At 34.5% G+C, this 27,163-nt stretch overlaps 1 protein-coding gene across 3 annotated transcripts in view; it reads left to right on the forward strand.

The window, feature by feature from the left end:
* Nucleotides 1-27,163, forward strand: part of AKAP6 (A-kinase anchoring protein 6) — a 256,262-nt gene that overhangs the window by 114,081 nt on the left and 115,018 nt on the right. For 2 of the 3 annotated variants that reach the window (XM_036384804.2, XM_036384805.2), the window contains exons 6-7: nucleotides 5,202-5,298; nucleotides 6,559-6,725. In XM_036384804.2, coding sequence (XP_036240697.1) covers nucleotides 5,202-5,298; nucleotides 6,559-6,725 — 264 coding nt within the window. The remainder of the gene's footprint in view (nucleotides 1-5,201; nucleotides 5,299-6,558; nucleotides 6,726-27,163) is intronic. The other variant, XM_036384806.2, reaches the window with a different exon arrangement.

Here is a 27,163-nt window from a genome sequence, read left to right on the forward strand (position 1 = left end):
TGACTGAAACCATTTCACATGTAATATTTAGTTCCCAGGAAAACATATCCTAGTGGTGCTTATTTAATACTAAGTAAGTTTAATTTAAAAAATGAGGCTTTACTAGAAGCTAAATGTGTAACCATTTCTATGTTAATATAAGGACAACTTATGCAGTTGTTCTCTTTTTGATTTACTGAATGTCATTGGAAGTTAGTAGTCAGGAATCTGAAAATACTACTAAGTTATTACATGGTTTATTAGGTTATTAATTCAAATTATTAACCTAAATTATTAACTCAAATTCTTAAATAATAGGCACTGTCCAAACAGAAAATTTCTTTATCATCAAAAGTACTGAAGGAAAAAAAAGAAGATGAAGAAAATAGACAGCTGCCATTCCATGACCAAAACTTGAGTTCAGAACTTGATGTCTTGGTATTTTGTAATAGCAATTTATTGGAAGGTAACTCTACCAGGAGCAACACAGGTACTTGCAAAAGTAGCTGTATGTTAAGCATATAAAAATAATTTTTCAGGAATTGTTTCAAGTCATATTCCCTTTAAGACAAATGAAGTGGGCATCTTGTATCTTTTCTACCAGCAACTGTTCCCATTACTCTAAATTTCACAATTGAATTATATCTGTCACAGTGTGTGTTATATTAAAAGTGCTACATTCTTAGCCAAATTATATGTGCAACTATACCTAAATATAGAAGTCCATATTTCAGTAGTGTAGATTTCTCAAAAACACTAATAGGAAATTTTAAATTAATCTTCCTTTTTCAAATTCTGAAACCATAGAATCCAGGACAGTTGGATAATTTTTAATTGTCTGTACTATTGCTCTAAGAAATAAACATTCTAGAAACAGTAATATTTTTCATAAAGGTATTTAAAAATATAATAAATTAACATAAAGAAAATTCTCTTTCGGGGTACCCCAGTGCACCACGCATTCTGATAGTACTGAACGGAGAAAATTAATTAAATTAATTTTAATACATTGTCTTAATCTGACAATAGGTAAACTGCTATGTCATCCAAACTAACCTATATTTATGTATGCATTGTAGGTTCACATGCTACTTAGTTGCTGATTTGTGTTTCAGAGACAGTACATTAGAAACAATCAACTGATACATTATGACTTGAAAAAAATCATGCTTATAGTAAGTCTCTGTGCCTCTGGAAATAAACAAATAAATTCTAGTTATCTGTCCTTACTACAGACATGAATAGGTAGAGACCTGGGTGTTTTACCAAATTATAAAGATTTTCTAAGAACAGAGGGGAAATGTTGCATATCAGAGCTCAGTATGTGTACACAGTTTAGGATACCTACACAATATAAGCATCCTAAATTTAAGTAGCTACAACCATCAAATAAATCCTATGAAGAACTTAAAATATTTTTTACCCACAGTTTTTTTTCCCCACAGTTTTTTTTCCCCCACTTGTACAGAAAATTAAGATATGAGGGAGAGATTATTATATAGTGCTCTTTTATTTTTAGTGTTTTCAGAGTCCAGCATAGATCAGGAGGTGCTGCTTTTTTAACTCATGGATGTTCTGCACTATTGTAATCTTCTGGATCAATAAGTTTCCTGAAAGTCAGGGGACACCTTCATTTTGTGAAGGCTGGGCTCCTTTGCCCCATGCCAACAGCAGAAGATAGCACTCTTGGAGCCTTGTATTTACCCCATTGGTGTTTTAGTTTCAGTTATTATAGTTGTGCAGCTTTTCTAAAACTGTGTGATTCCTACCTCATTTTTCCTTTCTTGCTAAATAAGAGCAGTTGATAGTTATTTATAGGTACATTGTAATCACAAAAAGTGAAGAGAACTTTGTAAGGAAATTTTGCTTGTTGCAGCTTGTAAACTACATTTTATACACTGTAGTTCTAGGGATGACATTAATGTGTTGTTTAAAAAGCTGCTGTCAGGCCAATGCACATGCATTTTCCATAATGTATACGTGCTCATGTGTGATATTTAGACTGCTCTATAGCTGCAAATGTGCCTGGAAAAATGGCTTTGATTAATTGACTTCCCTCCTCTTCTTTCCTCTCTTCACATGCAAAGGCTCCATTCATTATCAGGAAAGATCAGAGGAGGAGGGGAACAGAGTACCTGGGTCACACGCTGTTAGAGTTACAATTTTCCAAATGCCATAAGTAAACAGTAGGGAACAGGAAATATCCAGGATGGGAGGGGACTTCTGTGTTTGAAGGTCTTCCTTCATTCCAAATATTTGGTCTGATTTTATCTTTAGCTGTGTAAATTTGCATTTCTCCATTGTATATACATGTAATACTTGTTACATCTTCAACTCCTGTCTTTTTCATGTGTCACATTTTCAACCCCTCAGGTATGAGAAACCTTGAGCATTGATTGAGGGCTATTCCTTCCACTGTTCCTTGTCCAGTTCTTTTTCCTTAGGAAATGACTAGAAATTATATATACATATATAACTCTAAATTCAAAAGTCATACTGCAGTACATCAACAACATTCACTTCTGTTTATTTATACTTATATGAATGTTTCTGTCCTTTTAATGTGTGCTGATTTTGGATGGGATAGAGTTAATTTTCTTCATAGTAGATAGTATGGGGCCATGTTACAGATTTGTATTGAGAATACAGGGATGTTTCAGTTACTGCTGAGAAGTGCTTGCACAGAGCCAAGGCATTTTCTGCTCCTTGTACCACAACACCAGCAAGGAGGTTGCGGGTGCACAAGGAGTTGGATACAGACGCAGCTGTGGCAGCTGACCCTGAGTTACCAAAGAAGTATTCCATACCGTATGACATTATGCTCAGTACCTAAATTTGGGGGAAGAAGGAGGAAGGGGGGGAATTACAGCATTTGTCTTCCCAAGTCACCATTGTGTCTGATGAAGCCCTGCTTTCCTGGAGATGGCTGAACCATGGGAAGTGAGAATGCATCTCTCATTTTGCTTTGCGTGTGTGCACAGCTTTTGCTTTTCCTATAAAATCATCTTTATCTTAACCCACAAATTTTCTTGCTTTTACCGTTCTAATTCTTTTCCTCATGCCACTGAGTGGGGAGTAAGTGAGAGACTGTGTGTCATGCTTAGTTTCTAGCTAGGGTTAAACCATGACATGCTGCCTCACTGCTGGGAAAAGTTTATTTCTGCTAAATTTCATGCATGTTCATGACATTTGTGCCGCTCCTAATTTATCCATAAAATAAGAATTTTGCACAAGGAGAATATTGCTAGTCAGAAACCAAAAGTTTGGCCCCATCTTTATTCATCTTATTTTGCTTTTTCAGTGTAATGTTATTACTGGTTAATAGGTGCACCTGAAAATCAAGCTGTATTGTGGTATCTGGTGCGTTATGTTAAATGAATCTTTTCTAGGACAGCAAGTCTCTTTTTTTTTTCCTAATGAAAGAGAATACCTCATCTTTCCAATTTTCCTATCAAACACATCCACATCATCTTGAGACACTGCCACATCCAGCTGCATCTATACTCAACTTCAATTATATGAAATTACACAACCTACTCTCAGGTCCTTTAGGTTCTCTTTGCTGTGTGAGGCACACGCATAGTGCATTTCCTGTGAAGTGCATGATTACAAACTATTCAGTACAAGCCTGTTTTAAGTAAACAGTAAATTAAATATTGTCAGTGCTTGTTCAGACACGCTCTTATGAAAGAAAAAGAACTTGTAGATTTGGGTTCATAAAACTCTAGATTTAAGAAAGGGACAGACATAAACTAGGAATCTTTTTTCCTTTTTAACTTCTCTTCTCTTGACTGGCCCAGTTGTTCAAAACAGCGTATTCAGATGTCTCTATAAGGAGAACTGGGCTAGTAAAAATGCTAAAGGTAGCAAAATTTCTGTTTATTGCTCTTTATTTGAATGGAAAATTCTCAAAAACATTCTGTCACTGTCAGGTACAATGCTGCCTGAAAAAACTGTTAAGACTCTGAGCAACATGCCTTTTTCAAGCATGAAAAATTACAGTAGAAGTACCTTGTTTTATTACTGTTCTGGCAATTTATTTTTTTTTTTTTGCTATGCCAGTCAACCTGACTAGAAGGGCTAGGAAGAAAGAAAATGGTTGCTTCCTTAAGAATTGAGGGCTCTTGAGTATTCTGTGCTACCTAGCACTCCGTTTCTAGCATGGTCACTACCATTTGAAGTATAAAGTTTTATAAAAACCAGAAGCTATGAATGTGCACTTGCAAAGTCTCCTTTCATCTCTGCTAGTTAAGTTATTCCCAAGAGAAGGAAAAGCTCTTTTTTTCCAAGTGGTCAAATATTGTATCCATTTATTCCATAGACATTTCAAAGAGAAAATATGTTGCCTGTTTGCGCTTTAGGTCTGCACACAATTTATGATTAAATACAGCAAGTATCCTTTTCTCTATTGTATTTTGCTTCACTTTCTTACAGGCAAGTATAGTGAGAAGGTCTGGAAAATGGTTAAAAAATGTATCTGAGTTATCATTGGTGTGTTAAATAGCGTAACATATAGTAGACCATGTTTCTGGTTCCTTTGTTACTAGACCTTAATACAATTTGTAACAATAAAATAATAATTTAAAAATAAATAAAATATTTTATTGACTGTTAAAACAGAGATCCTTTCCAGACTACTAAAAATATTAAGAAAAAAAAAAAGGTTGAAAAATAGTTGCTTTACAAAGTAAGAAGGCAGAGATCTAAAGCAGACTGATTTTTCTTTCAAAATGGATAGGAGTGTTAAGTCAGGAACACAATATTAATAGATTTGTATAAGTGCACATAAGGCCAATATATTCAATGTTGTAATTTTTTTATGGTTTCATAAATAGTGCTATCACCAACATTTCAAAGAACTCTGAAAAAAACAGAGCTCATATGTGGTGGCATAAATTTAGTGTATTTTATAGAACACTGTTACTTCAGATATAGCCTACGGGTTGTGACTTTTCATAAAACCTAATGAATGTCTAGATTTGTCAGCTGTTTCAACACAGATGCACTTTGCTGATCTAATGGAAACATTTTGAGCCCAGATCCAAAATATCAATAGCTTTTAGTATCACAAATTAGTTTGGCTATTGGGTGAATTGGGATGTGGTTCTTGATAAAAACCATCAAGTAATTTTGTATGTGTGTTTTATGATAACTGCCTCTCCAATGTCTGATGCTGAAGTTTTTTTCCCCTCTCTCTTTTTTTTTTTCTTTTATTTCTGCAGAGTTTTAAGTTGAATGTAGATAGCCACTGTGCTTTGAAAGAAGCAGTGGTAGAGGAAGGACGCCAACTTCTAGAGCTTATTGTATCTCACAAATCAGGTAAATCCTTCTGAAATATTGCAAGTCTTTATGTCTCCAGACTATTAAAGAATGAAGAAGCATTGCTGTAAATTACTGCATATATTCACTTCCTTATGTATTATTAATATTTACATTATCAGATTGACCTTCAAGATTTATAAATGTTTCATATACTGCATACAATGCAGTGATACTTATAAAATGAAATACTGCCTGCAAACAGTCTGTTCATTTTATTTTGGTCTTGCTGTTCGACTGAGTTTCAATTGAAATCACATCACTGAAAACTTCACACTGACATATTCTTTGATGTAGGTGCTATGGAAATAACATTAAGATAATGAACTAGGATTTCAAATATATATGTGTATTTACATACTCTGCATGAGTAATTGCATTGGTAAAGCTTTATATTACCACTTAAACTAATTCTTACATTGATTTAAATGTATTTATGAGGACTAGATTAAAATTAAAAATACCTTCTTCCTTTCGTTAGGCTTGTCTTTTTCTTCAGAGGCCTTAAATTGAGAGGAAGGAGAGAGATATTCTGATTTCCCTTTATCCCTACCACCTCTTATATTTTTAGATGTTTGCGTGACTTGTCTGCTAATAGGGTTTTAATCAGCATATACTGCTATGGAATGCCATCTTCATTTTGGCCTACTTAACATGCTTTTCATCCAGGTTGAAGTTATTCTTTGCTGTACTATTTCCTCATCATGCTATATGTGTGCCTCTATTGTTTCACAGCATCAGACATATCTGTGTAAGGTGAAAGCTATAGAAAATTACTGACTTCTGTGTATACTTCCAAAAAGATAGAGAAGCCATAGCTAAGGAGGGTAGTGCATGTCATCACAGATGTAGGAAACAGTAACGTGTAAATTACAGGAAATATTTAAAGGAGTTGGAGGTAAGGAAAATGTGTTTGGAGGATTACAAAATGTTTCAAGACAAAGACTGGATATTAGAGGGAGAGATTTCTCTGCAGTGTTCCCTACTGCAGAGAAATGACAGTTTATATGGAATTTTTCTCTTGAAATTGTCAGCTGAAACTCAATCAAAATATAACATGATGGCTAAAGAAGTGTTTGTCTCTATAGCATTGTTTTGCAGGATGAATAATAGCAAAGCTTGGATTTATTGATGAGAAAACACATTAAAACTCTTGTTGCATTTATTATTTTAAATATCCTGCTAATTATTTGAATAAAGGGCAATATTTAAAGATGCTGTTGAGTTTACAGCTTTTATTTTTCCCCCTTCATTTTGGAGAAGGACTGAAGGACATGCTGCAGATGATTGCAAGTCAATGGAAGGAACTACAGAGGCAAATCAAACGGCAACACAGCTGGATTCTTAGGGCTCTGGATATCATCAAAGCAGAGATACTGGCTACTGATGTGTCTGCAGAGAATGAGGAAGGGACTGGGAGCCCTAAGGTAAGTGGCTTGAAGTTTGCCTTATTTCCTCTTATTTCCGTCTTCTTTTGAACTAGGCACCACTGAAGTTTTCTTTCCACCCTAAGGCTTTTCATTTCTACTGGGTAAACTTTTTTTTTATAAACAAAATGAAATGCCTTACTCTGAAACAATAAAAAAAACCTTAGAACTTTCAAGTTTTCCAGCAAGACCTGTCTTATTGTGGGTAGAGGGGCATGAGGGGGAGCATAAAACATTTAGTAAACAAAACATAAAGCATCTTTAACATGAATAATCAGAATGCTTTTAAATTGTTTTGTTGCAACTATAAATCACTATAATCAGTGCAATCACTCAGCTCTGACATCCATTAGCCGCTTGGTTACAGCAAATTAACAAAGAAGAGAGAAAGTGATTCATTATCTCATTCCTGTTAATGACTATCAGATGCATTGCTTAATTAGGGGATGGCCATTGTAGTAGGAAGAAGGTCATATGCCTTTCCACAAATCTTTTTGCTCCAAGTTTAAGTCGTCCATAATAGTGCTTGTGTTGAATACAAGTACTTTAAGAGTAAGTTATTGACACCTATCATAATTTTGTGGATATTAATTATTAAAGAGGGCTATAATAGTTACCAGTTGCCAAACCTAGTATTTGTAAGAGCATTTTAAATACAGACCATACTTATTCAAATTGATGCAAGCAGTGTAGGGATACTGCACACAATAGAAACTTCTGGTTTAGGGTCCATGATCTTTCATCACCACCAATTGTAAGCAGAGCTGTTTCTTAAGCAAAGAACATGCAGGAGAACAATCCAGTAACTCAATATGTTTGCACATATCTAGCTGAAATGTTTAGAAAAATTCATGGCTTCTCTTTCTGGAAACAAGAGAGATGGTTGTGCTGAGTGGATTTTCTGGTTCTGATGCTAGACAATTCTTAGCATTGGTATTTAGTGCTTCCAAGAGAGTGGTTTGTTGAGTGACTCTTGGCTATGATTATGAGAAGTTCTGGTGATTTCTTACTATAATTCTACATAGCAAGAATGGTCTTAGAAATGGAGGAAGAATCAAGAAGAAAAATGAAACAAAAATACAGGAAAACACATATATGCAGGAGATAGAATTTGAACTGATATCCCTCATCACTTGCATGATGGAAAGTGCTCCTAGGCCATACAGCTCCTCCTTTATGAAGTAGGTGGTGGAGCAACACTTGATTTCCTAATGGGATCTGTTAAACTAAACAGACTAGCCCAAAGCTGTTTTTAGTCTGGCAGTAATATGATTCCCATATCTCTGAACGTTTTTACTCATCTAAGTCAATGTGGCCAAACGTTTAACAGCTTAATCAAAATTATCATGTAACAAGTAATTCTAAAATCCTGGATTTTGCGATGAAAATTATGGAATCCCTAGCTTGGAATGAGTATATTCAAATATTTGCTTGTAAAGGGAAGAAATGGAGGCAGGGCTTATATTGCAGTAAATTTCCCAAATAGATAGGGATAGCTCCTTGCTCTGTGCTTTTTACAATAGAGATAGGAAACTGAAGAAATGCTTTTTTTGTTTGTTTGGTTTGGTTTGGGGGGTTTTGTTTGTTTGTTTTTGTTTGTGCCAACAAATAAATTTTAAAAAAAGTGGACCAAAAAAAGAGATCAAACTAAATATATTTGCAGGTTATATCAGTGATTCTTGTAAGTATGTGCAGTAGAGCGGTTGAATACCATCTACTTCTTCACAATAAAAGATTAACTAAAACTAAAATACAGCTAATAATATAACTGCACATTTCAGTTTGTGTTGTTTCAAAAACCAAAAAGAGCCCAAGAAGTGTAATAGAAAGTCGAAAGATTATACCTAGAGGGTATTTTTATTTTTGCCTTTTTTGAGAAACTACAGGAAGAGTGTTGGTGTTAGAAATCTGTAAAGAAATAGGAAAAGGAGGAATTTCAAAGACCCTTGGAAACTTTTCCCTTAGGACTTTTTAAAACATGTTTTCATAGCACTGTGGCATCTTTAATGAGAAAAGTGAAGAGTGGGAGGGGGAAAGGGACATTCTGAACTCTAGAAATATATTGTCAACATTTGTAGTAAAGAATTCAGAGTTTGCTTAGGAAATATTTCTCTCTTTTTTTGTATGTAAGTTTCATAATGGCTTAGAGTGATTGCCGTAGAAGATTTAGAATTGATTTTAAACATTTCTGATACCTAATCTCTTCTAATATATCGCATCCTCTGTAAAATCTTAGGAAAACAGTGAGTTCTCTAAGTATTTACTAAAAATATTTTTCAATCATTTTTATAAATGAAGAATTGATGACTGTATTCAGTTTAAATTGAAGGATATAAAGTTTTTCCTTCTTACTCCATTGACAAGTGCCTTTAAAAATGACAGTCCAACAAGTACTGATCTAACAATATGAGTAGTACATGAGATGTAAAATCACATTCTGAATTCTGACTCTGAATCTTGAGACACTTAGCTGCAGTGTATGTTTTCTTTTGATGGAAATCACAATAATATTCTAAAATATCTGGAATATAGGAGGAATGGTTTAATATATGAGTGTATTTTTCATTTTTTCACTTTCTGAAGATGTCTGAGGCCGCTTGTTTTGTAAGTGAGCTCTTAAATAGGGTCACTTCTCCATTACAAAAGGACTACTGGAACAGTATTGCTTTAAATAAACAGTAAAGAGTGGTATTGAAAAACAACACGATTTATTTTCATATCTAGTGGCTGTAAGTGTAAATACCCGAATATTACCCTGATCTATTTAATTCATAGTTTGTTGGAAAAGTTCATTGCTTTCTGAAGAACCTGCAAATTTGTCTTGTAACTGATGTCCTTTAAAAGCACACAAGTCTTAATAGCATTTGCCCATTGTACACATTCTTCTTCACTGAACATTTTATGGAATAATATTAGTGTCAATTGCAAGTACTGCTCCCAGCATGCATTTGCACAGTTAGTTCATTACTATGATTTTGAGATCTGGATATCTTTGTTCTGCAAGTAAATGTTTGAATTAAGTTTTGTGGGTTGTTTTGGTGACAGTTCAGAATATAGCATCAGAACTTAAGGGCTGGTAGGTCAAAAGAATAATGGTATACTCTGCAAATATATATATATAATATTACTGAAAAACACTTCTTGTTTCCCATTCCAGCTTCAGAAAACAAAGCATGTAACTGGTTAAGACACTTGCAGACTTAATACACAGAACATGGAAATCTGAGTCAGTTGTTCTATGGAAAAAACAGTCTTGGGAAGAAAGTCTTAGCTGTTAAATGGACTTGTCAGTGGGTTAATGATAGAAGCAGTCAGGATTTGAAGAGTATCCTCTTTGAACGAAGAGGTAAAAAACCACAATTAACAAAATAAACTGAAAGTCACAGAAATAGTGGGTGGCTCAGGAACAGAATTTGAAGTGGTTAAACAAACCTTTGTATAAAGGGAAAAAGAAAACCTGTGTAATTTCCTCTTGATATGTAATTAAGCATCCCACACTTCCAGGATCATTTCCCACTTAGTTGCATGTAATTTTACAGCTTTTACAATCATTCTAAACAAACAGTCTTCAGTACACAGAAAAGTGATTTTCATTTAAAAATTGAAAACTTGGTGAAGCTGTTTAGTATTGATCACTGCTTGGGATTCTGGGAATGCTGCTTCACAGACAGCTTTATAGTGACACTGGTCTCAGACCTAGTGGGTGGACTAAACACCACAGCTCAGAACAATTATATCCTGCTCAGTCTTTTCATAGAAAGATGAATTTGTGAAATGGGCAGCCAGACAGAGCAAAGTTTAGAGAATGGTAACAGTATTTTCTTTTTTATTTCAGACTTGTAACTTGTCCTGGCCATCTAATCAGGCTGCTATGACTGCCACATTTAGATTAATACTTTTATGTAAAAGGAATATACAAATGAAGTGTTTTGGCATCTTTGTGATTAGTGCAGAGAAATTTCATACTTGCGGGTAGATAATTTTCTTTTCCTCAGTGTCTTTTATCAGTTCTGTATTTCATGAGTGTGGTGCATGGGCTGTAACATTAAAAGCAACATACCAGTATTTTTTTCTGATGTCTTTCATTGTTTTAAAACAGGGAAAGTTTATTACTGACACAGATTTAAATATTATCAACAGATAACAGAGACTATAATTTCAGAATCTAATATTTTTACTTACATAACCACTTTGAAAACTGGTGACCAATATATGAAATTGGAGTATTGCATATATTATTGTAATGGGTAGTGCTTTGAAGTTGTCAAATGGCACGTGTAACTGGCCTTCATTCTCTTCTCCTTCACTTGCTTCTAGTGGAAGGGCAGGAATAACAAATGCTGGAAAGATCATTTTACTTAGCCTGCTGGAGTTACTTAGATTGCTGCAGAATTTTAAAACTTTACATCTCAAACTGAATTTGTTTATTTAACTTACAGTCTCTCTCTATTTTTCTACCTGGAAGACCTCAGGATCAGGCTTGTGGATTAAATGCTGTGTCTCATGTTCATAATACTGTAGAATAAAATGTCAAAAAAACAGCCATTACTTTTTCACTAACAATTTGAAAAAATAATGAAATGGAAATAAGACTTTCACCTCTGATGTACAGACATATGGAAAGGGCTTTTCATCTGGTGATACACATGCCATTCTGATCTATTGTCTCATGACTTAAGTCTTTTTTATGGAAAAGAAATGTACAAGAAAAGTTGGTATTTGTGCTTCAGAGATGTAATTTTTTCGTCTAATGTTTCCATAATGAGCCACATTCCCATCTAAATATGAGAGAGTTTTATCTCATGAGTGCAACACCTCATAGATGAGACATTAAACTGAAGTTCTAACCACCTTTACCCAGGCTTACTTCCAGTATCAGTAATTACCATCTGCCCCCTTAATTCTTTGCAGTTTCAGCTGAATGTGTTAGTCTCTTCTGTTCAGAGCAACTGGATAGTCTCGGGCACAGTTAAATAGTTGTTACCTTTCACTGGTGAAAACAATGCTTTATAATATCCTGTAATGTATTTCTGTGCTGAAGGGTGTTGCAGCAAGTCCACAGTTCACTGTTCACTACATCAAAGATGGTAATAGGGAAGTGCTTTCCTTTAATTAGAACAGAAGGCTCTGATATGCTGCCATTGAGGCATAGTCTCATATTGTTGAATATTTAAAATGCTATCTGTACATAAATACTATTATTGTGCCTAACAGCTGAACAGTTTAAAAGCATTCATGTGACATTTCAATTCTGAATCTTTGGAAACTTTGGAAGTCTAGAATAAAGATACTGTCATCTCAGTCATAAGTACAAGTGATGCTGTTAATTCTGTTGTAATAGGAAAAATTAATTGCAGTTACAGTTTTGCTTGGCTTTAGGTATTTAATTATATGACATTACAGTAGTCTTGATCTGTCAGCTTCTTTGGTGGGGATTTAAACCATGTATGAGTTGGCCAACGAGATGAAAAGGGTAGTGGTATTTACAAAATCCTTCTATAAATCAACAGACATAATTTTGGTTTTGTGAGGAATAAGCCTGTCTTTTAGTCTTTTACTGGAGTATGCGAAACATGACTGAGTTCTTTTGATATTAATTGTTATCCAAATACATTGGATTTGGATTGAAAACATTCATTAAGAATTTCCAAGCTAATCAAAACAGCTATGTTGATGTAACAATGAAAAGAGCATAAAAAGGAAGCAAGAGGAAGTAAAGATTGTGTCTTTTAGCACAGTTAGACACTTCAAGTTCCTTTTTTTTCTAGTTTTTAATACCTTGCTTTATAAGTTATGTAATTTTAATGTTACAGACATTATTTAGACTGTGCAGAGACCTAGCTATCATTGTAACCAAAAGTATCTTCCAAAAGGATTTGAGAGATGACACCATAATTCTGCACACCATTTTAGAGTGGAAGAGTAAAAGGAAAGAGAAAGTTGGTTTAAAATAAGTTTAGAAGGAGAAACTAGCATTGCTAAACGGAGAGTCTGAATATGGATTATTGAATGGGACTGATTTATAGCGAGCCTTTGTTGAAGAAACAAGAAGAAAGGGATCTACTGAAGGATATAAAAGATGTGACTGTAGCAACTGAGTAGAAAAACTTTGTTGACTGTAGTACTGTCTCACACTCAGAATTAGCTGAAATATTTTGTGTGGTAATTTTAGTACAGATAGAAAGAAAACAGAGTTTTAGCACTGCTTCGTACCTTTCTGGTACAGGGCTTTTTATTGGCAAAACCAGTGCCTTGACAATAATGTGTGACTGATCATATTTTGAAGCAAAATTGTCTTCAACTAAACACAAGCTTTCAAAAACCCAGGCAAAGCCAAAGTAATCAGGTAATCTCTCATGTACAGAATGTTTCCTTTAAGTTTCTAAATATATATGATCTTAAGTTGATGTTTCATACAGAATAGTATTCGTAAAACTGCCACAGTTCTTCTGCCTTGTATTTTATATCTATCCTCGAGTAAAGGAATTTTGTAGCTGAGCAAGTTCTTGCTTTGTTAAAATGCTTTAACTGAGCCAGTAATTTTTGGGGGATTTTACATTTCCAAGCTGATAAAATATGAATTTTTGTGTTGTTAGACCATGGCCTTTTTACCAAACATAGGCAGAAGCAAACTGAACCTTAGTTGGCTCTTTTACAAGGGCTTACTCCTCAACACACCCTGAGAGAAGCAAGGGTCAGAACTATTGTTCCTTTTCCAGAGGGTGAATGTTGCATTTCATATGGCTGTTCATAAGGATTTACACAGCTGAGATCTTCCAGGAAAGGCTGTAAATCAAATTATGTCATAGGTAGCCTCCCCTTTTGACTCTGTGAGCCCATTGTGGTGGTGGTTGGCCGCTTCATAGGGAAAGAGGATGCAGGTTTTCCCCAAATGCCTTCCTCCCAATTGACTGGAAGTCACAGTCTGTATTACTGAGGCTACCTGGGATGAATCTAACTCAATGTTTTGAGGGTAAAATGTTGCAATGATAATTAAATTTCTGTTGCATGATAATGCCTGGCTAAGGTGCAGGATTATGCAGGTGGGCTTGTAAATGTAACACTAGACTACTGCTTTTGGAATTTTCAGTTGATAGATTTTAAGTGTTACATATCTACAAGAGCGCTATTTTGCAAATGTTTCTTTTGTTCAAATAGTCATCGTTTTTTTCCAAAATGATTGAAGCAAAAGCATCAAAGGCGCACAAAAAAAAACCCCCAAAAGACCAACAGGCTTGTCAGGTTCCACATAGTAGATTCACTGTTGTTTATTGGAAGCTGTTTCTCTTGATTTCCTAATTGTATGCTTTTTAGTGGGCAAGAGGAATAATTTTGTGTTTAATTTAGAACCTCCGTTCACAGAAAAATGAATGAATCTAAGCAGTCACTCTTTGGACTGCAATAAGACAAATGAATAATAGGTCCATCCTAAACATCATCTTTCAGGTTACATGAGTCCTGGTAAAACTTCTCTATATCACAAATTAACTAAATATTTTTCTAGTTTTTCAAGTGATGATGTCCCTAAAGTCTTGGTCAAGCAAATCTAGGTCCCATTTTAGCTCAGAGAGATTATTTTCTCATATATCCATAAATCTCCTGCAAATTCTATATGACAATATTGTTTTCATAGCATCTCAAATAATTTTAATAATTTTTAACAAGCCAACTTTCTAAAAAGTAGTGAAGAAAGTCCTCATTTTTTTTTCATTGAATCTGACAGTAATCTTATTTGTGAGCTATTTAACTCACTACCAGGTTTAAAATTGAAAGAGCCACACTTTAAAAAAATAATATTTTTTTGCAGCTGAGTTGTATCTACTATTAAGCACAATATTCAATCCTATTATGAAACATAGGTGCTTTTTAGACCAGCATATTATAAAATTTACTGCAAAAATATCAAAAGTCATCTTTTAATTGAAGATGTGAGCAAGTACTCTGAGGTGTCTGTGGTACTTACAATATGCTTCTACAATTTTTACATTTTGGTGATTCTAAATATTTTATATTGATGACTTTTAACAGCTATTGCCTTGTTAACATCCATCTCTGTTAGTAGAAGCAGTTATGCTTATATAGTTAGCAAAGAAATTATGACTTTTTACTTCAGGAATGAGAAGGGCTACTTTCTATTAAAACATAGATCAAGTTCAGTTTGAAAGATATTTTAAATCTAAATCTCTCCTCTGAGAACAAGTGCAGACTAAGAACTTGATGAGAACAGATATTTAAACCAGCATACGCCCAAGGGGCTTATTTTATCATAATGCTATTTGAAATTGAACATTATTACCTGGAATTCTGAAGGTATGTTAAGCTGTTGTTACTTCCCCTGTGTAAGTGGACCATCTCTGACAAGTTTTATTTGTGCAAAAATCCCATTTGGGTTTGGCCTGTATTTGAAAATATAAAAACAGAAGGGCATTGAGTATGTGTTCATATGAACACATTTTCTTTAAGTGACATAAACGAAGTATTAACCACTCAAGGGCATTCATTTCCTATTTTGCCAGTATCTGTCCATTCTGTTCTCTCTACACAATTATATTGTTGCATTTTTGTTCTTTTATTTTTTATAGAACATTTATTCAGAATTGAATATTGGTGGAAGCTTTCAACTATTCATATCTGCCCATTGTTTCATGTGCTTATCAGATTTCTAGAAAAATACACATTTAATAACTTAGTAACATGCACACACAAATAGAGATTTGTTTTACTGAAAAGTCAATGTCTCCCAGTCTAAAGCAGAAATTTTTGGGATAGCCTGTCAGAGCTATTACTTTTCTACTTCTCTATAAGGGTTTAGAATCCCATGAGCTCATTCAAGATTTTAAAACACAGCAGAAAGAGAGCTTTTTAAAAAAATTATTTTTGAGTTTGAGTTCAGAAGTTGATGGAACACACTAAAATAAATTAATATATAAGCAAGTGAAAGTAAGGAATCTTAGCTGACTAAAAATGCCTTAGTAAAACAAGTTTGTGGTTGAATTTAAAGACCGTGATCACTTAACCAAGCAGATTAGTTGAAATTCAGATCTTTTCAGTTCAGTTTCTCATCTTATTCCTGCTCCCTCTCCCTCCATGCCATCTGTTGCTTCTCAAAGCAGTTCAGGATTTCAGCAGGGTCACAAGTGAAATATAGGACAGGAGTGTGTGGGGAGACTCCCTCCCAGAGCTCACTGCTGGCAGTGCAGGGGATGGAAGGTCTGGCGCTCCGCAGGCATTGTGTCTGACTACTGACAAATGCGTTGCTGGCCTGATCGAATGGGAAAGCTTGAATGTGTCTTCTACCCGTGTGTTGTTTATCTGCCATCACAATGATAAATATTTTGGCTTGATCAGATGATGTGGCATAAGATCTAGGTGTTGGACTTGCAAGGTTATCTTATATCTCCACTAGTCCATTTTTTTTCTAGCTCTGGTAATAGCAGTGCAATATCAACTCATACCTCTCATCCTAATTACCTCTGGTAATGCAGGATTTAGTGGCGTAAACTAAGATTGCCTTCTATACTGAGATGCTTTTTTCTTTTCTTTTTGTTTCAGACTGTTCCACCATGTTTTGCTTTTGAAAAAAAATTATGTTTGAAAATCTAATTTTTCTCTTTTGATATAGTCTCATAGAAATCTTATACTTTAAATACGACAGCTCAATAGGGATGCTGTTGTCAATTGTCATCTCTAAAGATTGTTGCTTCTGTTAAGAGTTTTCTAACTTTGCCATTTTATTAAAGTTATATTAATGGTCTGAAAACAAAAATTACTGCTTTATTCCGTTAAAGAGTGACTGGCATGGCAATCCTCTGATCTTTAAAAAGAAATTTTACTTTCATTGTATTTGTGCATTAAATTAATGCTCCTATCTACAGAATAAACTAGCTTCTTATAAATATTACTGTGCTTAATTATCAGTTAGGTATTTGAGTTTTTGCTGTTATGGTTGATGTCCAAGAGCGATTAAATGTGTAATAAAGAACAAAAGAAACATTGATGTGAACAAAGATACTATGAGATAAAGATAAAATTTATCTTCTTCATGCTTTTATTCTTTTAGAGTTATTTTAATTACTTCTATACTCAGCATGGTTTGGTGGCATTTACCTTTCTTTTTTCCAATTAACTTTTTTTCCAATTCACTTATTTTAGTCTTTCAGAACATCTAGCAATGATTTAACTTGTAGTATCTTTCAGTTCTTGTCTTAGTTGTGTACTTTAAGCATCTATTCTTCACTAGGGTGGTCACAAAAGAGAAAACAATGTTTGAAGGTAAAATCTACTTGGACATCCTGTATTTTCAAACTGACTTCTTCTTAAATGTCTTGTGGCATAGTATACTTGACTACACTTAAGCTTTAAATGCAAAGTGATGTTACAAATTTTGCTAGTTTTTTAAGCCAATCTATTAGAAGACAACACAATATGGTGCTGAGAATATATGTATGACCTGACTTCTTTATGTGTATTTACATTGTGTAAAAAAAAGAAAATCAGTAGAGCATTTGGCAAAAATATAGACTAACATTAAAAAGCCTGCAAGATGCTTATGTTAAAAGCATTTGTACATTTGTATGTCAGGTCTAGTAACTTTTGGGTAATGCCTTTTTTTTTCCTGTTTTTTTTTTTGTTTCAGTATTTTGCCTGCATTTTTAATTAAGCCTTTCTTAAAGTATCTCAGATGCTTTAAGATGCTCACTTATTGATAATTATACTTACCCAAAGTAATGCAACTAATGTGGGAGATATGATGGAGACTGCATCACATTTAGCAATTTAAACTTGTTCCTTAAACACCTGGAAGTAACTGCAACAAAATATGTGTTGTAGTAGTGTACTTTCCCATATCTCCTGGGCAGCTGTAAATGTTAATTACAGTTAACCTAAGATGGCTTTAGATGCAAAATGGGTTTTCTGACCACAGACAGGTGGTATGCCATATTCTTTTATAATTGCCCCATAGCATGCTTTATGAACCGTCATCACGCCAGAGAGAAAGAATAGCTCATCTGGGTGTGTACACTTCATTTCTTCATCCTATTTTGCCTCTTTACAGTCATGTTAGAGAAAGGAGACAGGCGTTTAGCACTGTTAGACTGCCTTAATCCTTGAGTTTATGAGCCCTAAGAAAATCACAAGTGTGGTTGATGCTGACAGTCTATGTCATCCCTTACAAAATGAAAAAAAATATTGAGAAAAGAGTAAGAAAATTGCAGAAGAAAAAGTTCAGATCTGATTAAGGGCTCAGCACCATGTGTTCTGAAATACTTTGACTTAAAGCTCTGATGTACAAGAGAATTTTAGAATGGTGCATTTATGACTGCGTACATTCAAGGATTATCATTTCAGTTTGGAGGAAGGAGACAAGAAGGTGACTGAGGTCAGGTCAGCTTGTCTTTTCTGTCCTTGCTGTTGATTTGGCGAATTTTCCTGGAGACAACAAGGTTATTGAGTACTTGTATTACTTTGTACAGGCTGTCCTTCCTGTCTTAGATTTGAGGGGCAAGCAGTTAGAGCCTTGCATTACAACCAAGTACTTCTAGAACTGCAAAATATAAAGATAGATGCAACAAATAGGATAAATTTATCTTTTAAAAATTCTGTGTGTAGTGAGATGAAACAACCCTGAAACAAGGAACAGATGTATGTGCTCAATTTTTTCTAAATATGGCAATTAATGGGTTAGTTTGCAAATCTGTGGGTTTTTTGATATTAATTAGTCAAGAACAATAAGGTTTAAAAGTTCATACTTTTCTAACATAATTAAATGCTTTTAGACATTGGATAGGAAATGTATTAAGTAAATAAACAGAATAAATTTAAGTTTATCTTTTTGCAGGTTCATTTATTTGGGCATTGATTATTACTCTTCAGTATAGGTACTGTATGAAGCATCCATATTTATCTCGGTAGACTTATTCCTGACATGTATAGCTATAAAGGCTTTTGTTTGTAGATTATCAGCTAATTAAAATAAATCTATAATTAAACATGAAAAATGTTGATTTCCAATTCAGTGAATCCTAGCAATATTATAATAAGTTTGGTTTTAATTCCCGAAAAACATATTAAAATTAACTTTTCTCCCATTTATGTAATGCATATAACTAAACTTCCTTCCTACTGTGAGACAGTTTCATTTATTGTTATTTGTAAACAGCTTAGTAAAGATGCATAGTGGATTGGTCTAGAAACTCCTTGAACAGTTTCTTTTGAAATAACACTACATACGTTAAGCTCAATTACACATCCAAACAGCCACAACACACTTTTGGTAATTTATTCATTGATTTAACATAGTACCCAGAAGAGTCATGCCTGCTGTCAATTTTGTAATATATTATGTTTTAAATATACTCATGCTCACCCATGCACGCCATTAAGGTGTGCATAAACCTGTGTTTTTCTCTCTTGACAGCTATAAATGTTTGTTATTATTACACAAAACATATGTTCATGTTGTTTTTGTCTAAATTATTCTATCTGGGGCTATAAAGTTTTAATGTTATTAGTTGCCCTTAGAATTTTAATGTTTCACTGCTGTAACCTTCTTAGGATTTCTCTGCAATTAAATAGAAACTATTTCACTACAGCCTGGAAGAACAATATATTTTATACAAATAAAAAAATCCTTCTTGCTCCATTTTCCTCCATTGTAGTAAACTGTCTAGCTGACAGGGCTCTATACACTGCAGTCCTATCTGTAGTATTTTCCAGAACTGAATAGAATATTATACTTTCCTGTGGTATTGTCATTAATAAAAAACCTAGCTTAAGTCATTTACGATAGAAGGCAAGTCAAAAGCAGTTTCCTTTAAAAGCCCTCTCCGTGTTGTTCTCTGTTGTCCCCTTATTAGAGGAACCTCAATCAATTTAACACTTATACTATGCAAAAAGGTGAGGTTTTAAGAGATGGAATAATAACGTGAAAAAATAATTTTTAGAAATTTTTCCTGTTTTCTTTTAAATAGCAGCAGTGTTGGCAATAGGAAAAAGGTTCCCCCACCTTTCAGTTTTAGAGGCCTTTTTTCTAAGGACAGTGAGGAGATGGGAATTCATCCAGGACATTAAAAGATATTTATTGCTTTTAAATGAACAAAAGCCTCACTTGGCTATTTTTTTCTGCATACTGTTAGGGCATTATATGGACTTACCATTTTCTGGTGTTTTGGGCCAAAATAGAGGAAGTAATGTACAATTGTGCCATGCAGTCTTTAACCAGCTGACATTTTCTATCTTACCTCTAAATATAGCACACTGGTATTTCTACTGGATTCTTCAGGCTTTATTCAACAATCTGACCATAACACTATTCATGTGAAGAGGTGCAAGAATGGTCAGAATATTCAAAATAAACCGATTAGAAGATGCTCACTCTCTTAAATTGATTAGGCAAGATTTGTTTTAGGAAAAAGAAATAAAATATTTCTAAGTGAATTTGTGCAAAATCCTTGAGATAGTTCAGCCTGAGAATTTGAATTGGAACATGTTCCATGAATCTTAAAAACTGAGGAAGAAGACATGCTTAATGGCATTAGTACCTATTAATGCTTAGTATTTTTGAAGCACAGCATATGTAAACATCATAATGCCTTTTGAAAAAAGGTAATTTTCACAGAGAAAGGAACCAAGGCGCAGAGGGGGGTAGAGCCTTCCCCACAACCACAGTGTGAGTTGTTAGGCCAGCTGGAATTAGAATTCAGCTGTTTTGTCTTCCAGGCTTGTGTTGAGCTCATTGAACCAGTAATTCACACTTCTACAGTAACATACTTTAACATTTAATGCTTCCAGGACTCTGCCAAAAAGACTTCTTTCTTTATGGAATTTAATTCTGTGCCCCCCAAATTTAATTTGTCTTGCCTGTTTTCCTTGCTCTTTATTTGTTCTTCCATTCACTTTTTTCCTTTGGCTTCCATTATGCTCCCAAATATTTCTGTCTTATTATAATTAATTCTTCTTTTTATTTCTTTTTCCACATGCCATTAAAGAATTGTATCTTTTCATCCCCAACAATATTTCTTGGTTTTTTTCCTCATTATCCCTTGGCATCTCAAACCTGCCTTCAGAACTGCTCTGCTTTACCACAGTTGCAGCTCACAAACATTATTTCATAGCACCCTAATTTTCAAGATTTTAATTATTTCTGAAGTTTTGCCAATTATATTGTGAACTTCTGCATTGGAAAGAATAAGACCACAGGCTTCTATACTCAGAACGGAAAAGCCTACAATAGAAAAAAATGTACCATTTGTTGGAGAATAGAGATAACGGGGGAAAAGCAGTGTGTCAAGGTACTTGGTTAAACAATAATCTCTTACAGAGCACTCATTACTGCTAAATAATTGCCTGTGTTGGGAGAAAGGTTTCTATGTGAAGAGAGGTTCAAGAAGGTCAGTTATCTAGTGGTAATGACCGTAGCGGTCATTAAAGGGTATTAATGTTATTAAGAATAGAACTTTAACTTTTTATTGAAGTTTTTATTTAAATTATATTAACTTTGATTCAACTTTTAATTGAGGTGCAACCATCCAAATTCTATAGTCAGGAACCAAGAAGTAATGAACATAAAATTACATGTTCTTCTGATAGGCTGATGAGTCTTTAATATATTATAATTTCAGAAGTCTCTAGAGAGCAGTTATTAGTATAAAACTATTCAGAGGTATTCTATTAGAATTAGGGCTGGGTGACTGATTCAGGAAAAGATCCGATCTTGACCCATAGCAAATGTAGACAGTATATTTTCTGAATCAAAAAGAACTTCTTTTCATAAAAATAGTTGCATACAATCTCAAAACACTTGCTAAGTTAAAGCAGTCCTCTGGTGCCTAAAATGATCTGGTTTATAAATCTGATGCATGGTGGCAGCAGCACTGATTTCCTTCTGAAATTTATAGTTCCATACTAAGTTCAGTGCTTGTTGTACAGAGAATATCATTCTGAAAGTATGTAAGGACAGTACTACTCTTGTCCTTCCAGACACTACAAGAACCAGAGTCAGGGTTTGGCAGGGGCTCCCAGTAGCCTGAAACACCAGCTACTACATGAAAATGCTGAACTAGTACTGAGTATTCCTCCTGGTCCAACTTTTTTTGTTGTATTTCTCTCTAGGACATTTCAGTAATAGGCTACTGAGTTAAGTCTAAAGGGCTGAAACACTAGAGAAGAGATGTGAGACTGGAAAATTACTTCTTAGGAATCCAGAGGAGTATCACTTGTCATACCACCTTCTACTCTTGCAAAAGAATTTTTTGTCCTTGCATTTCAAACCTGAGGATACAGCAATATACTGTAAAATAAGAAATCAAACCCATCATGCTACCAGAGCAAAATACGAAACAGTATTTCATTCACATGGAGGAACGATAAGCAAAAACATGGCTGATGTATGTTAGGAGTTAATCACATTGCCAAGTGCATGTGTAGGCAGGTGCTAAGAGACTTGGGTAAGAAAGGAGCAGCATAGCCTGCTGAGGATTGCAAGCTGAACAGAATCCTCAGTGCTGTCATGGCAACTTTTCAAGGTACTGTTTCAGAGCCAAAAGCTATATTGTATTTATGAAAACCTATGACACTGAGAGAGATCTAGCAGTCTTATAAAGTTGCAAGGAGGAAAGAATCTCAGGTTAAGGCATTTGTAACAAAAGAGAACATGCTATCCAAAAGATTTTTTGCTGCTTTTACCTTAACACGATAAACCAAATGATGTCAAACAGTAGTTATTTATTGCATTCTTACCTGAAAGGTTTTGATTTGCAGTGAGGAAAAGTGCCAATTGAACTTGCTAGAGGAAAAAGAAGGTCTGGGTTTTGGAAATGTTCTGTGTGTTTGCAGAACTTCCATGAAAACATTAAACTTTCAGTTCCATTGTTGATTTTATATTTCTGTAATTTCAACATGTGAAGTTATGTACCATTCTATGAAAGCATCTTCTGCTTCTAAAATCCTTTGAACTTGTTTTATAATAATTACAGACTTGGTGAATACTTTGTATTAAATTGCTCTACTGCCATTTTCTTGTGGAGAAATTTACCATGAGAACTGATTATGGCTGTTTTTCTCTTTTAAAAAAAGTAAGGGTTTTTAAATTTTTGGTGGGAAGCCAGGTTTGTGTCATTTAGACATGTCACATCATTATGAAAACATCATTCATCATAACACAATATAACAATGAGATCTACTGAGCTGCTGACTCCTCTTGAAAAATTGGAAAGTGGTGTGTGCATATTTCCGTGCAAAGAACTACTTCAGTATTATAGAGCATTTTCCTGGGGCTACCTGGTGAAGAGGTCTAATGTATTAGTCTTGTAACTGGCAGAAGATAGGTTCTACAAAATGATGTGCAAGTCTATGTGGTTCTAATTCATAGGTACATGACATTTACAAAAAATAATAGAAGAAAGTATTAATAGACATTCTGTAATGTCATTTAGTTCTCTGCCCTGCTCTATGCACAAAAAGTTAAGCATCTGAACTGCTTCTGCTGTTTCTCTGTTTTCTTACAATCAGCCAGTGGTGGGTATTCTGTGACATCCAAAACAATTTCTGCCAGTACTTAGCAAACTTGAAAGCTTTTTCCTATTCTCTTGACTAAATTTACCCTACAGCAGTTTATACACAGTTGTTCTTGTCCTATCCCCAGAAGACAGAGCAAATTGTTACTTTATCATGCATGGCAGGCTCTGATGTATTTGAAGATCACCATCAATTTGCTGTTATATTTCACATTGTATGGGCTTGTTCTGTCAAACTGTAATCAGAGTATAAAACTAATAATAAATGAAGGTCAAGATAAATTCCATGGTAAACACACAAAAAAGGAAGAGTTATCCTCTAAGGTCTAGGGTGTTTTAATACTTTGCTGTTTAAAACTCCTATTTTCTTTAGTAGGCAAAACTCTCTGGCCAACCTCTTTATTAGGACAAAGTTTCTTTTCCTTTGGTGAATATGTGGAAATATTCCTTGATTGTACAAGGAATGAACTCCCGCTTTTAACTTGCTAGTAAACAAATGTTTACTCAAGGAGCTGTGCACTTTCTCTCCTACTCCTTTTGTTGATGCTTTAAATTCTCCTCATTATGTAATGTACCTTCTTCTGGACCCTACATCCCATAGTAATATGTATGTTTAAAAAGGTATTTCTATGAGATTCTTCTGTCAAGACAGTTGTTTTTAGTTTTTGCTCTGTCTTGAGTAACTTCAATGTCAGTAACAGTTAATATCTTTGGGATGTTTCATCCACAGGGTTCTCCTTTGAAGGAGACCTTAATAGAAGATAAATAGATGAGTAGGTAGGGAGGGAGGTGGAGCACTGGCCAGATAAAAGCAAAAATACTTTAGAGTATTAATCACTGAAGTATTAGCAGATGCATTATCTATGTTATGATCTTATTAAAGATAAAGATTAACGTAAGTAGAGCTTAGAAAGTTCTCAATGGCTGCCAGAATTGTGATGTCTGTAGAAACACACCATGATTAGGGATAAAAAAAATTGTTGGTGGTAAGAGTTTGGAGAAATGGGGAAAAACAACAATAGAAGGTGTAGACACTCCATGTGTGTATTGTAATAGCTAAAAATTAGGGGTCAAACTCAAGTTTGTTTGAATATTTACAATCCTTTCTAATTTGCCTGTTGGAACAGCAGTATGGAGTAAAGAATTTGTGGAGAAGGAAGATGTCTGAAGCAGGCTGAATGTGATTAAAAATTGAAAAAGCAATGATAAAAATATAAGGAACAGAAGCAATATAAATCAAAATAATGGGTCAAAAAATAAGGTTGCCATCTTTTCTTGTTTAATGACCAGCCTATCTAAGCCCAAGAAAGAGGGCTCTAAGCTTGATTGAATCAGAGCTGCTCTGCATTACCTGTCATGAATAGGTGCTGTTTTTCAGAGGTGGTAAATCAATGGTGAACATGCCTGACACCACCAAATAATGCAGTTATGAATGATACTGAAGATGTATCTGGAGAAGTTACAGTTATGAAAACACAGCAGGGGTGAACAGGCTAGGCAGACCTAAAACTTATTTCCCTGGTGCAAACTGATGCTGCGATCAGAGCTCTCCTGGAAAAGCTCAGCTCTTCTCAGAAACCTTTCCCAGAGGAGGTAGAGATAGGGGCTGTATGAGCAGTCTGGAATGAGTAATAATACCCATCCTGTGGTAGTACCACGGCATATGGTGCATTTCATGTTTTCTGGGTTTAAAGGGTGCAATGAAAATAAGGCAAATTTTCATACTGTCTAATTTATTTTGAGAATTTTGTGAAAGATCAGCTTGAGTAGATTTCCTTCCCTATAAGAGCACTAAAATTATCCCCAAAAGACTGGGAAAAACCCACCTTTAAAAATCATTGACTATATGAATAAATGAGTCATCTTTTGACAACTCTCATATGAATTACACTGTTAGGCTCACGTGTGCTATGTGAGCAATATTGTCAGAAAAGTCAAATGACCACAAGTATTGATTTTTAACTGTAATTGAAGTAGCTTAGTGTCACATGGTATCTGGTTCCAATTTGTGACTTTGATTTGTAGGGATTGTGAACTAATCTTGCCATCACATGTTACATTTGTAAACCAAAGTTTTAAATTGTGCTGATCAGACATATGTAGAAAAATCACAGCTGCACTGCAGGCTTGCACCTGCAATTTCATCTTTTCTAGTCCCTATTCAGAGCACACATGTAAGCTATGAGAAAATTTATGGTGTGGGAAACCTGTATTAGTAGTATGTGTACCAGAAACAAGTGAATAGGAAGTAAGATGTAGTTCTGTTTTATAGTTAGGGAATCAGAGGCAAAGGGATGGCAGCATGATTAAGAAGTTCTCATAGCAGGTCAGAAGCAAAGCAAAAATCAGATACATATGTCCTGTCTCTCTGTTGCTCTCTATGACTCTGCAAGTCCAGTCTGCTTCAATTTCTAGCCCAGTGGTAGCTACCTAAATGTGGTAGAACATAGTACAACTTATCTTCAATTAGCAAAGAGTGCTGGAAGAGCTCCCACAGGGAGTGGTCAGCAGTGATACTGTTCCTTTTGCGTTTAAAAGCTTGTTTACACTGTGAGCACGTAGGAAATCTTACTAAATTTATGACGTTATTGGGCAAAAGTTAAAGAGCATTAAATTCCCATATGGATGTTATGAAGTCACCGTGGCTTGCTCTATCTCCTTTGAGAAGGATTAAGCTACAGGAAATTAGGGCCACTTTAGTCCTGAATGAGTGTCCATGAGTGTTAATGCACTTTAACTCACACACATTAGTTTTGAAGCATTAGTTAATTAATCTTCCAAGTCTTTTCCCTTATTCTAGTCAGGGCACAGAGAGCTTCCAGAGATGTTGATTCCCAAAGCAACAGTGAGTTAACTTTTTTTTCTGCACCTCTCCTAATATGACATTTTCTGAAGGCACATATTGTTAAATATTTCAAGTTCTGTATTTAAACAAATAATTTCTAATCGTGCAGTTTTATTTTTTGCTTATTTAAACTTCAAAAGCTCCATCTCTAATAGATTATGGATGTTGACATCATAATTGTGTCAGAGTAGACCTCAGTACAATTCAGTAAATGACAATCATTTTTAAAGGGGGAAATGTCGCATAAGAATACACAGAGATATACATTCTTCACAAAATACTATGATTTCTGATAAGTATAAAGAGACTTTTCAATATATGCTACACCAGGCATACCTATATTTAGAAGAGAAAACTGATATTGAAAATAAAGAATGAATTCTGGTAGGTAGAATTGTTATTACCCATAATAAAAATAATTCCTCTAAAGGTGTTTGGAAGCTGGATGTTGAAAAGTAGCCGAATGGACATTAATTTAAATGGAGGTACTGTAAAAATGAAAAAAATGACAAATTGGTCTGAGTTCATTTATCTGTGATTATTTTCTTAAATGTTCATCTTGAGTGCTGCTGTTTGAATAGGAAGCTGTCTAGCTATAAAAAGGGAACTTTGAAAATGCTCTCGGTTTTTTTTTCTGTTGCCTAACTCAATACTGTGTAATTGATAAAAGTAACCCTGAGATAAAACTGCCTGAAAAAATATGCTTGTTTTCTCCCACCCAGACCAAGATAGATCCAGAACATTACTTTACAAAGCTGTTTATGTTGTTAAGCAGATATTATTTTATCCCCTTGTATACTTTGTTGCTCAGATTGTGAACCATACAGAAAAAAAACCCCAAAAATGAACAGAACAAAGCCCTAAAACAAAACCAAGATAAAGTCTGAAAGGGGAAAAGATAACGCTTTATTCATCATGCATGCAGAGTTGTCTGTTCATTAAAGTATACCTATAATTAAAAACTTAAGTTAATTAAGTTTTTGGTTTTTTATATTCTCATTATCATAAAAGAGAAGAAAAGTCTGAAGGGATCTTAATGTCTCACAACTGTTGCTAGTTGGAAAACATCCCACCTTTTT

Source organism: Molothrus ater, chromosome 6 (genome assembly GCF_012460135.2).
Source record: "Molothrus ater isolate BHLD 08-10-18 breed brown headed cowbird chromosome 6, BPBGC_Mater_1.1, whole genome shotgun sequence".
NCBI classification, from domain to species: domain Eukaryota; kingdom Metazoa; phylum Chordata; class Aves; order Passeriformes; family Icteridae; genus Molothrus; species Molothrus ater.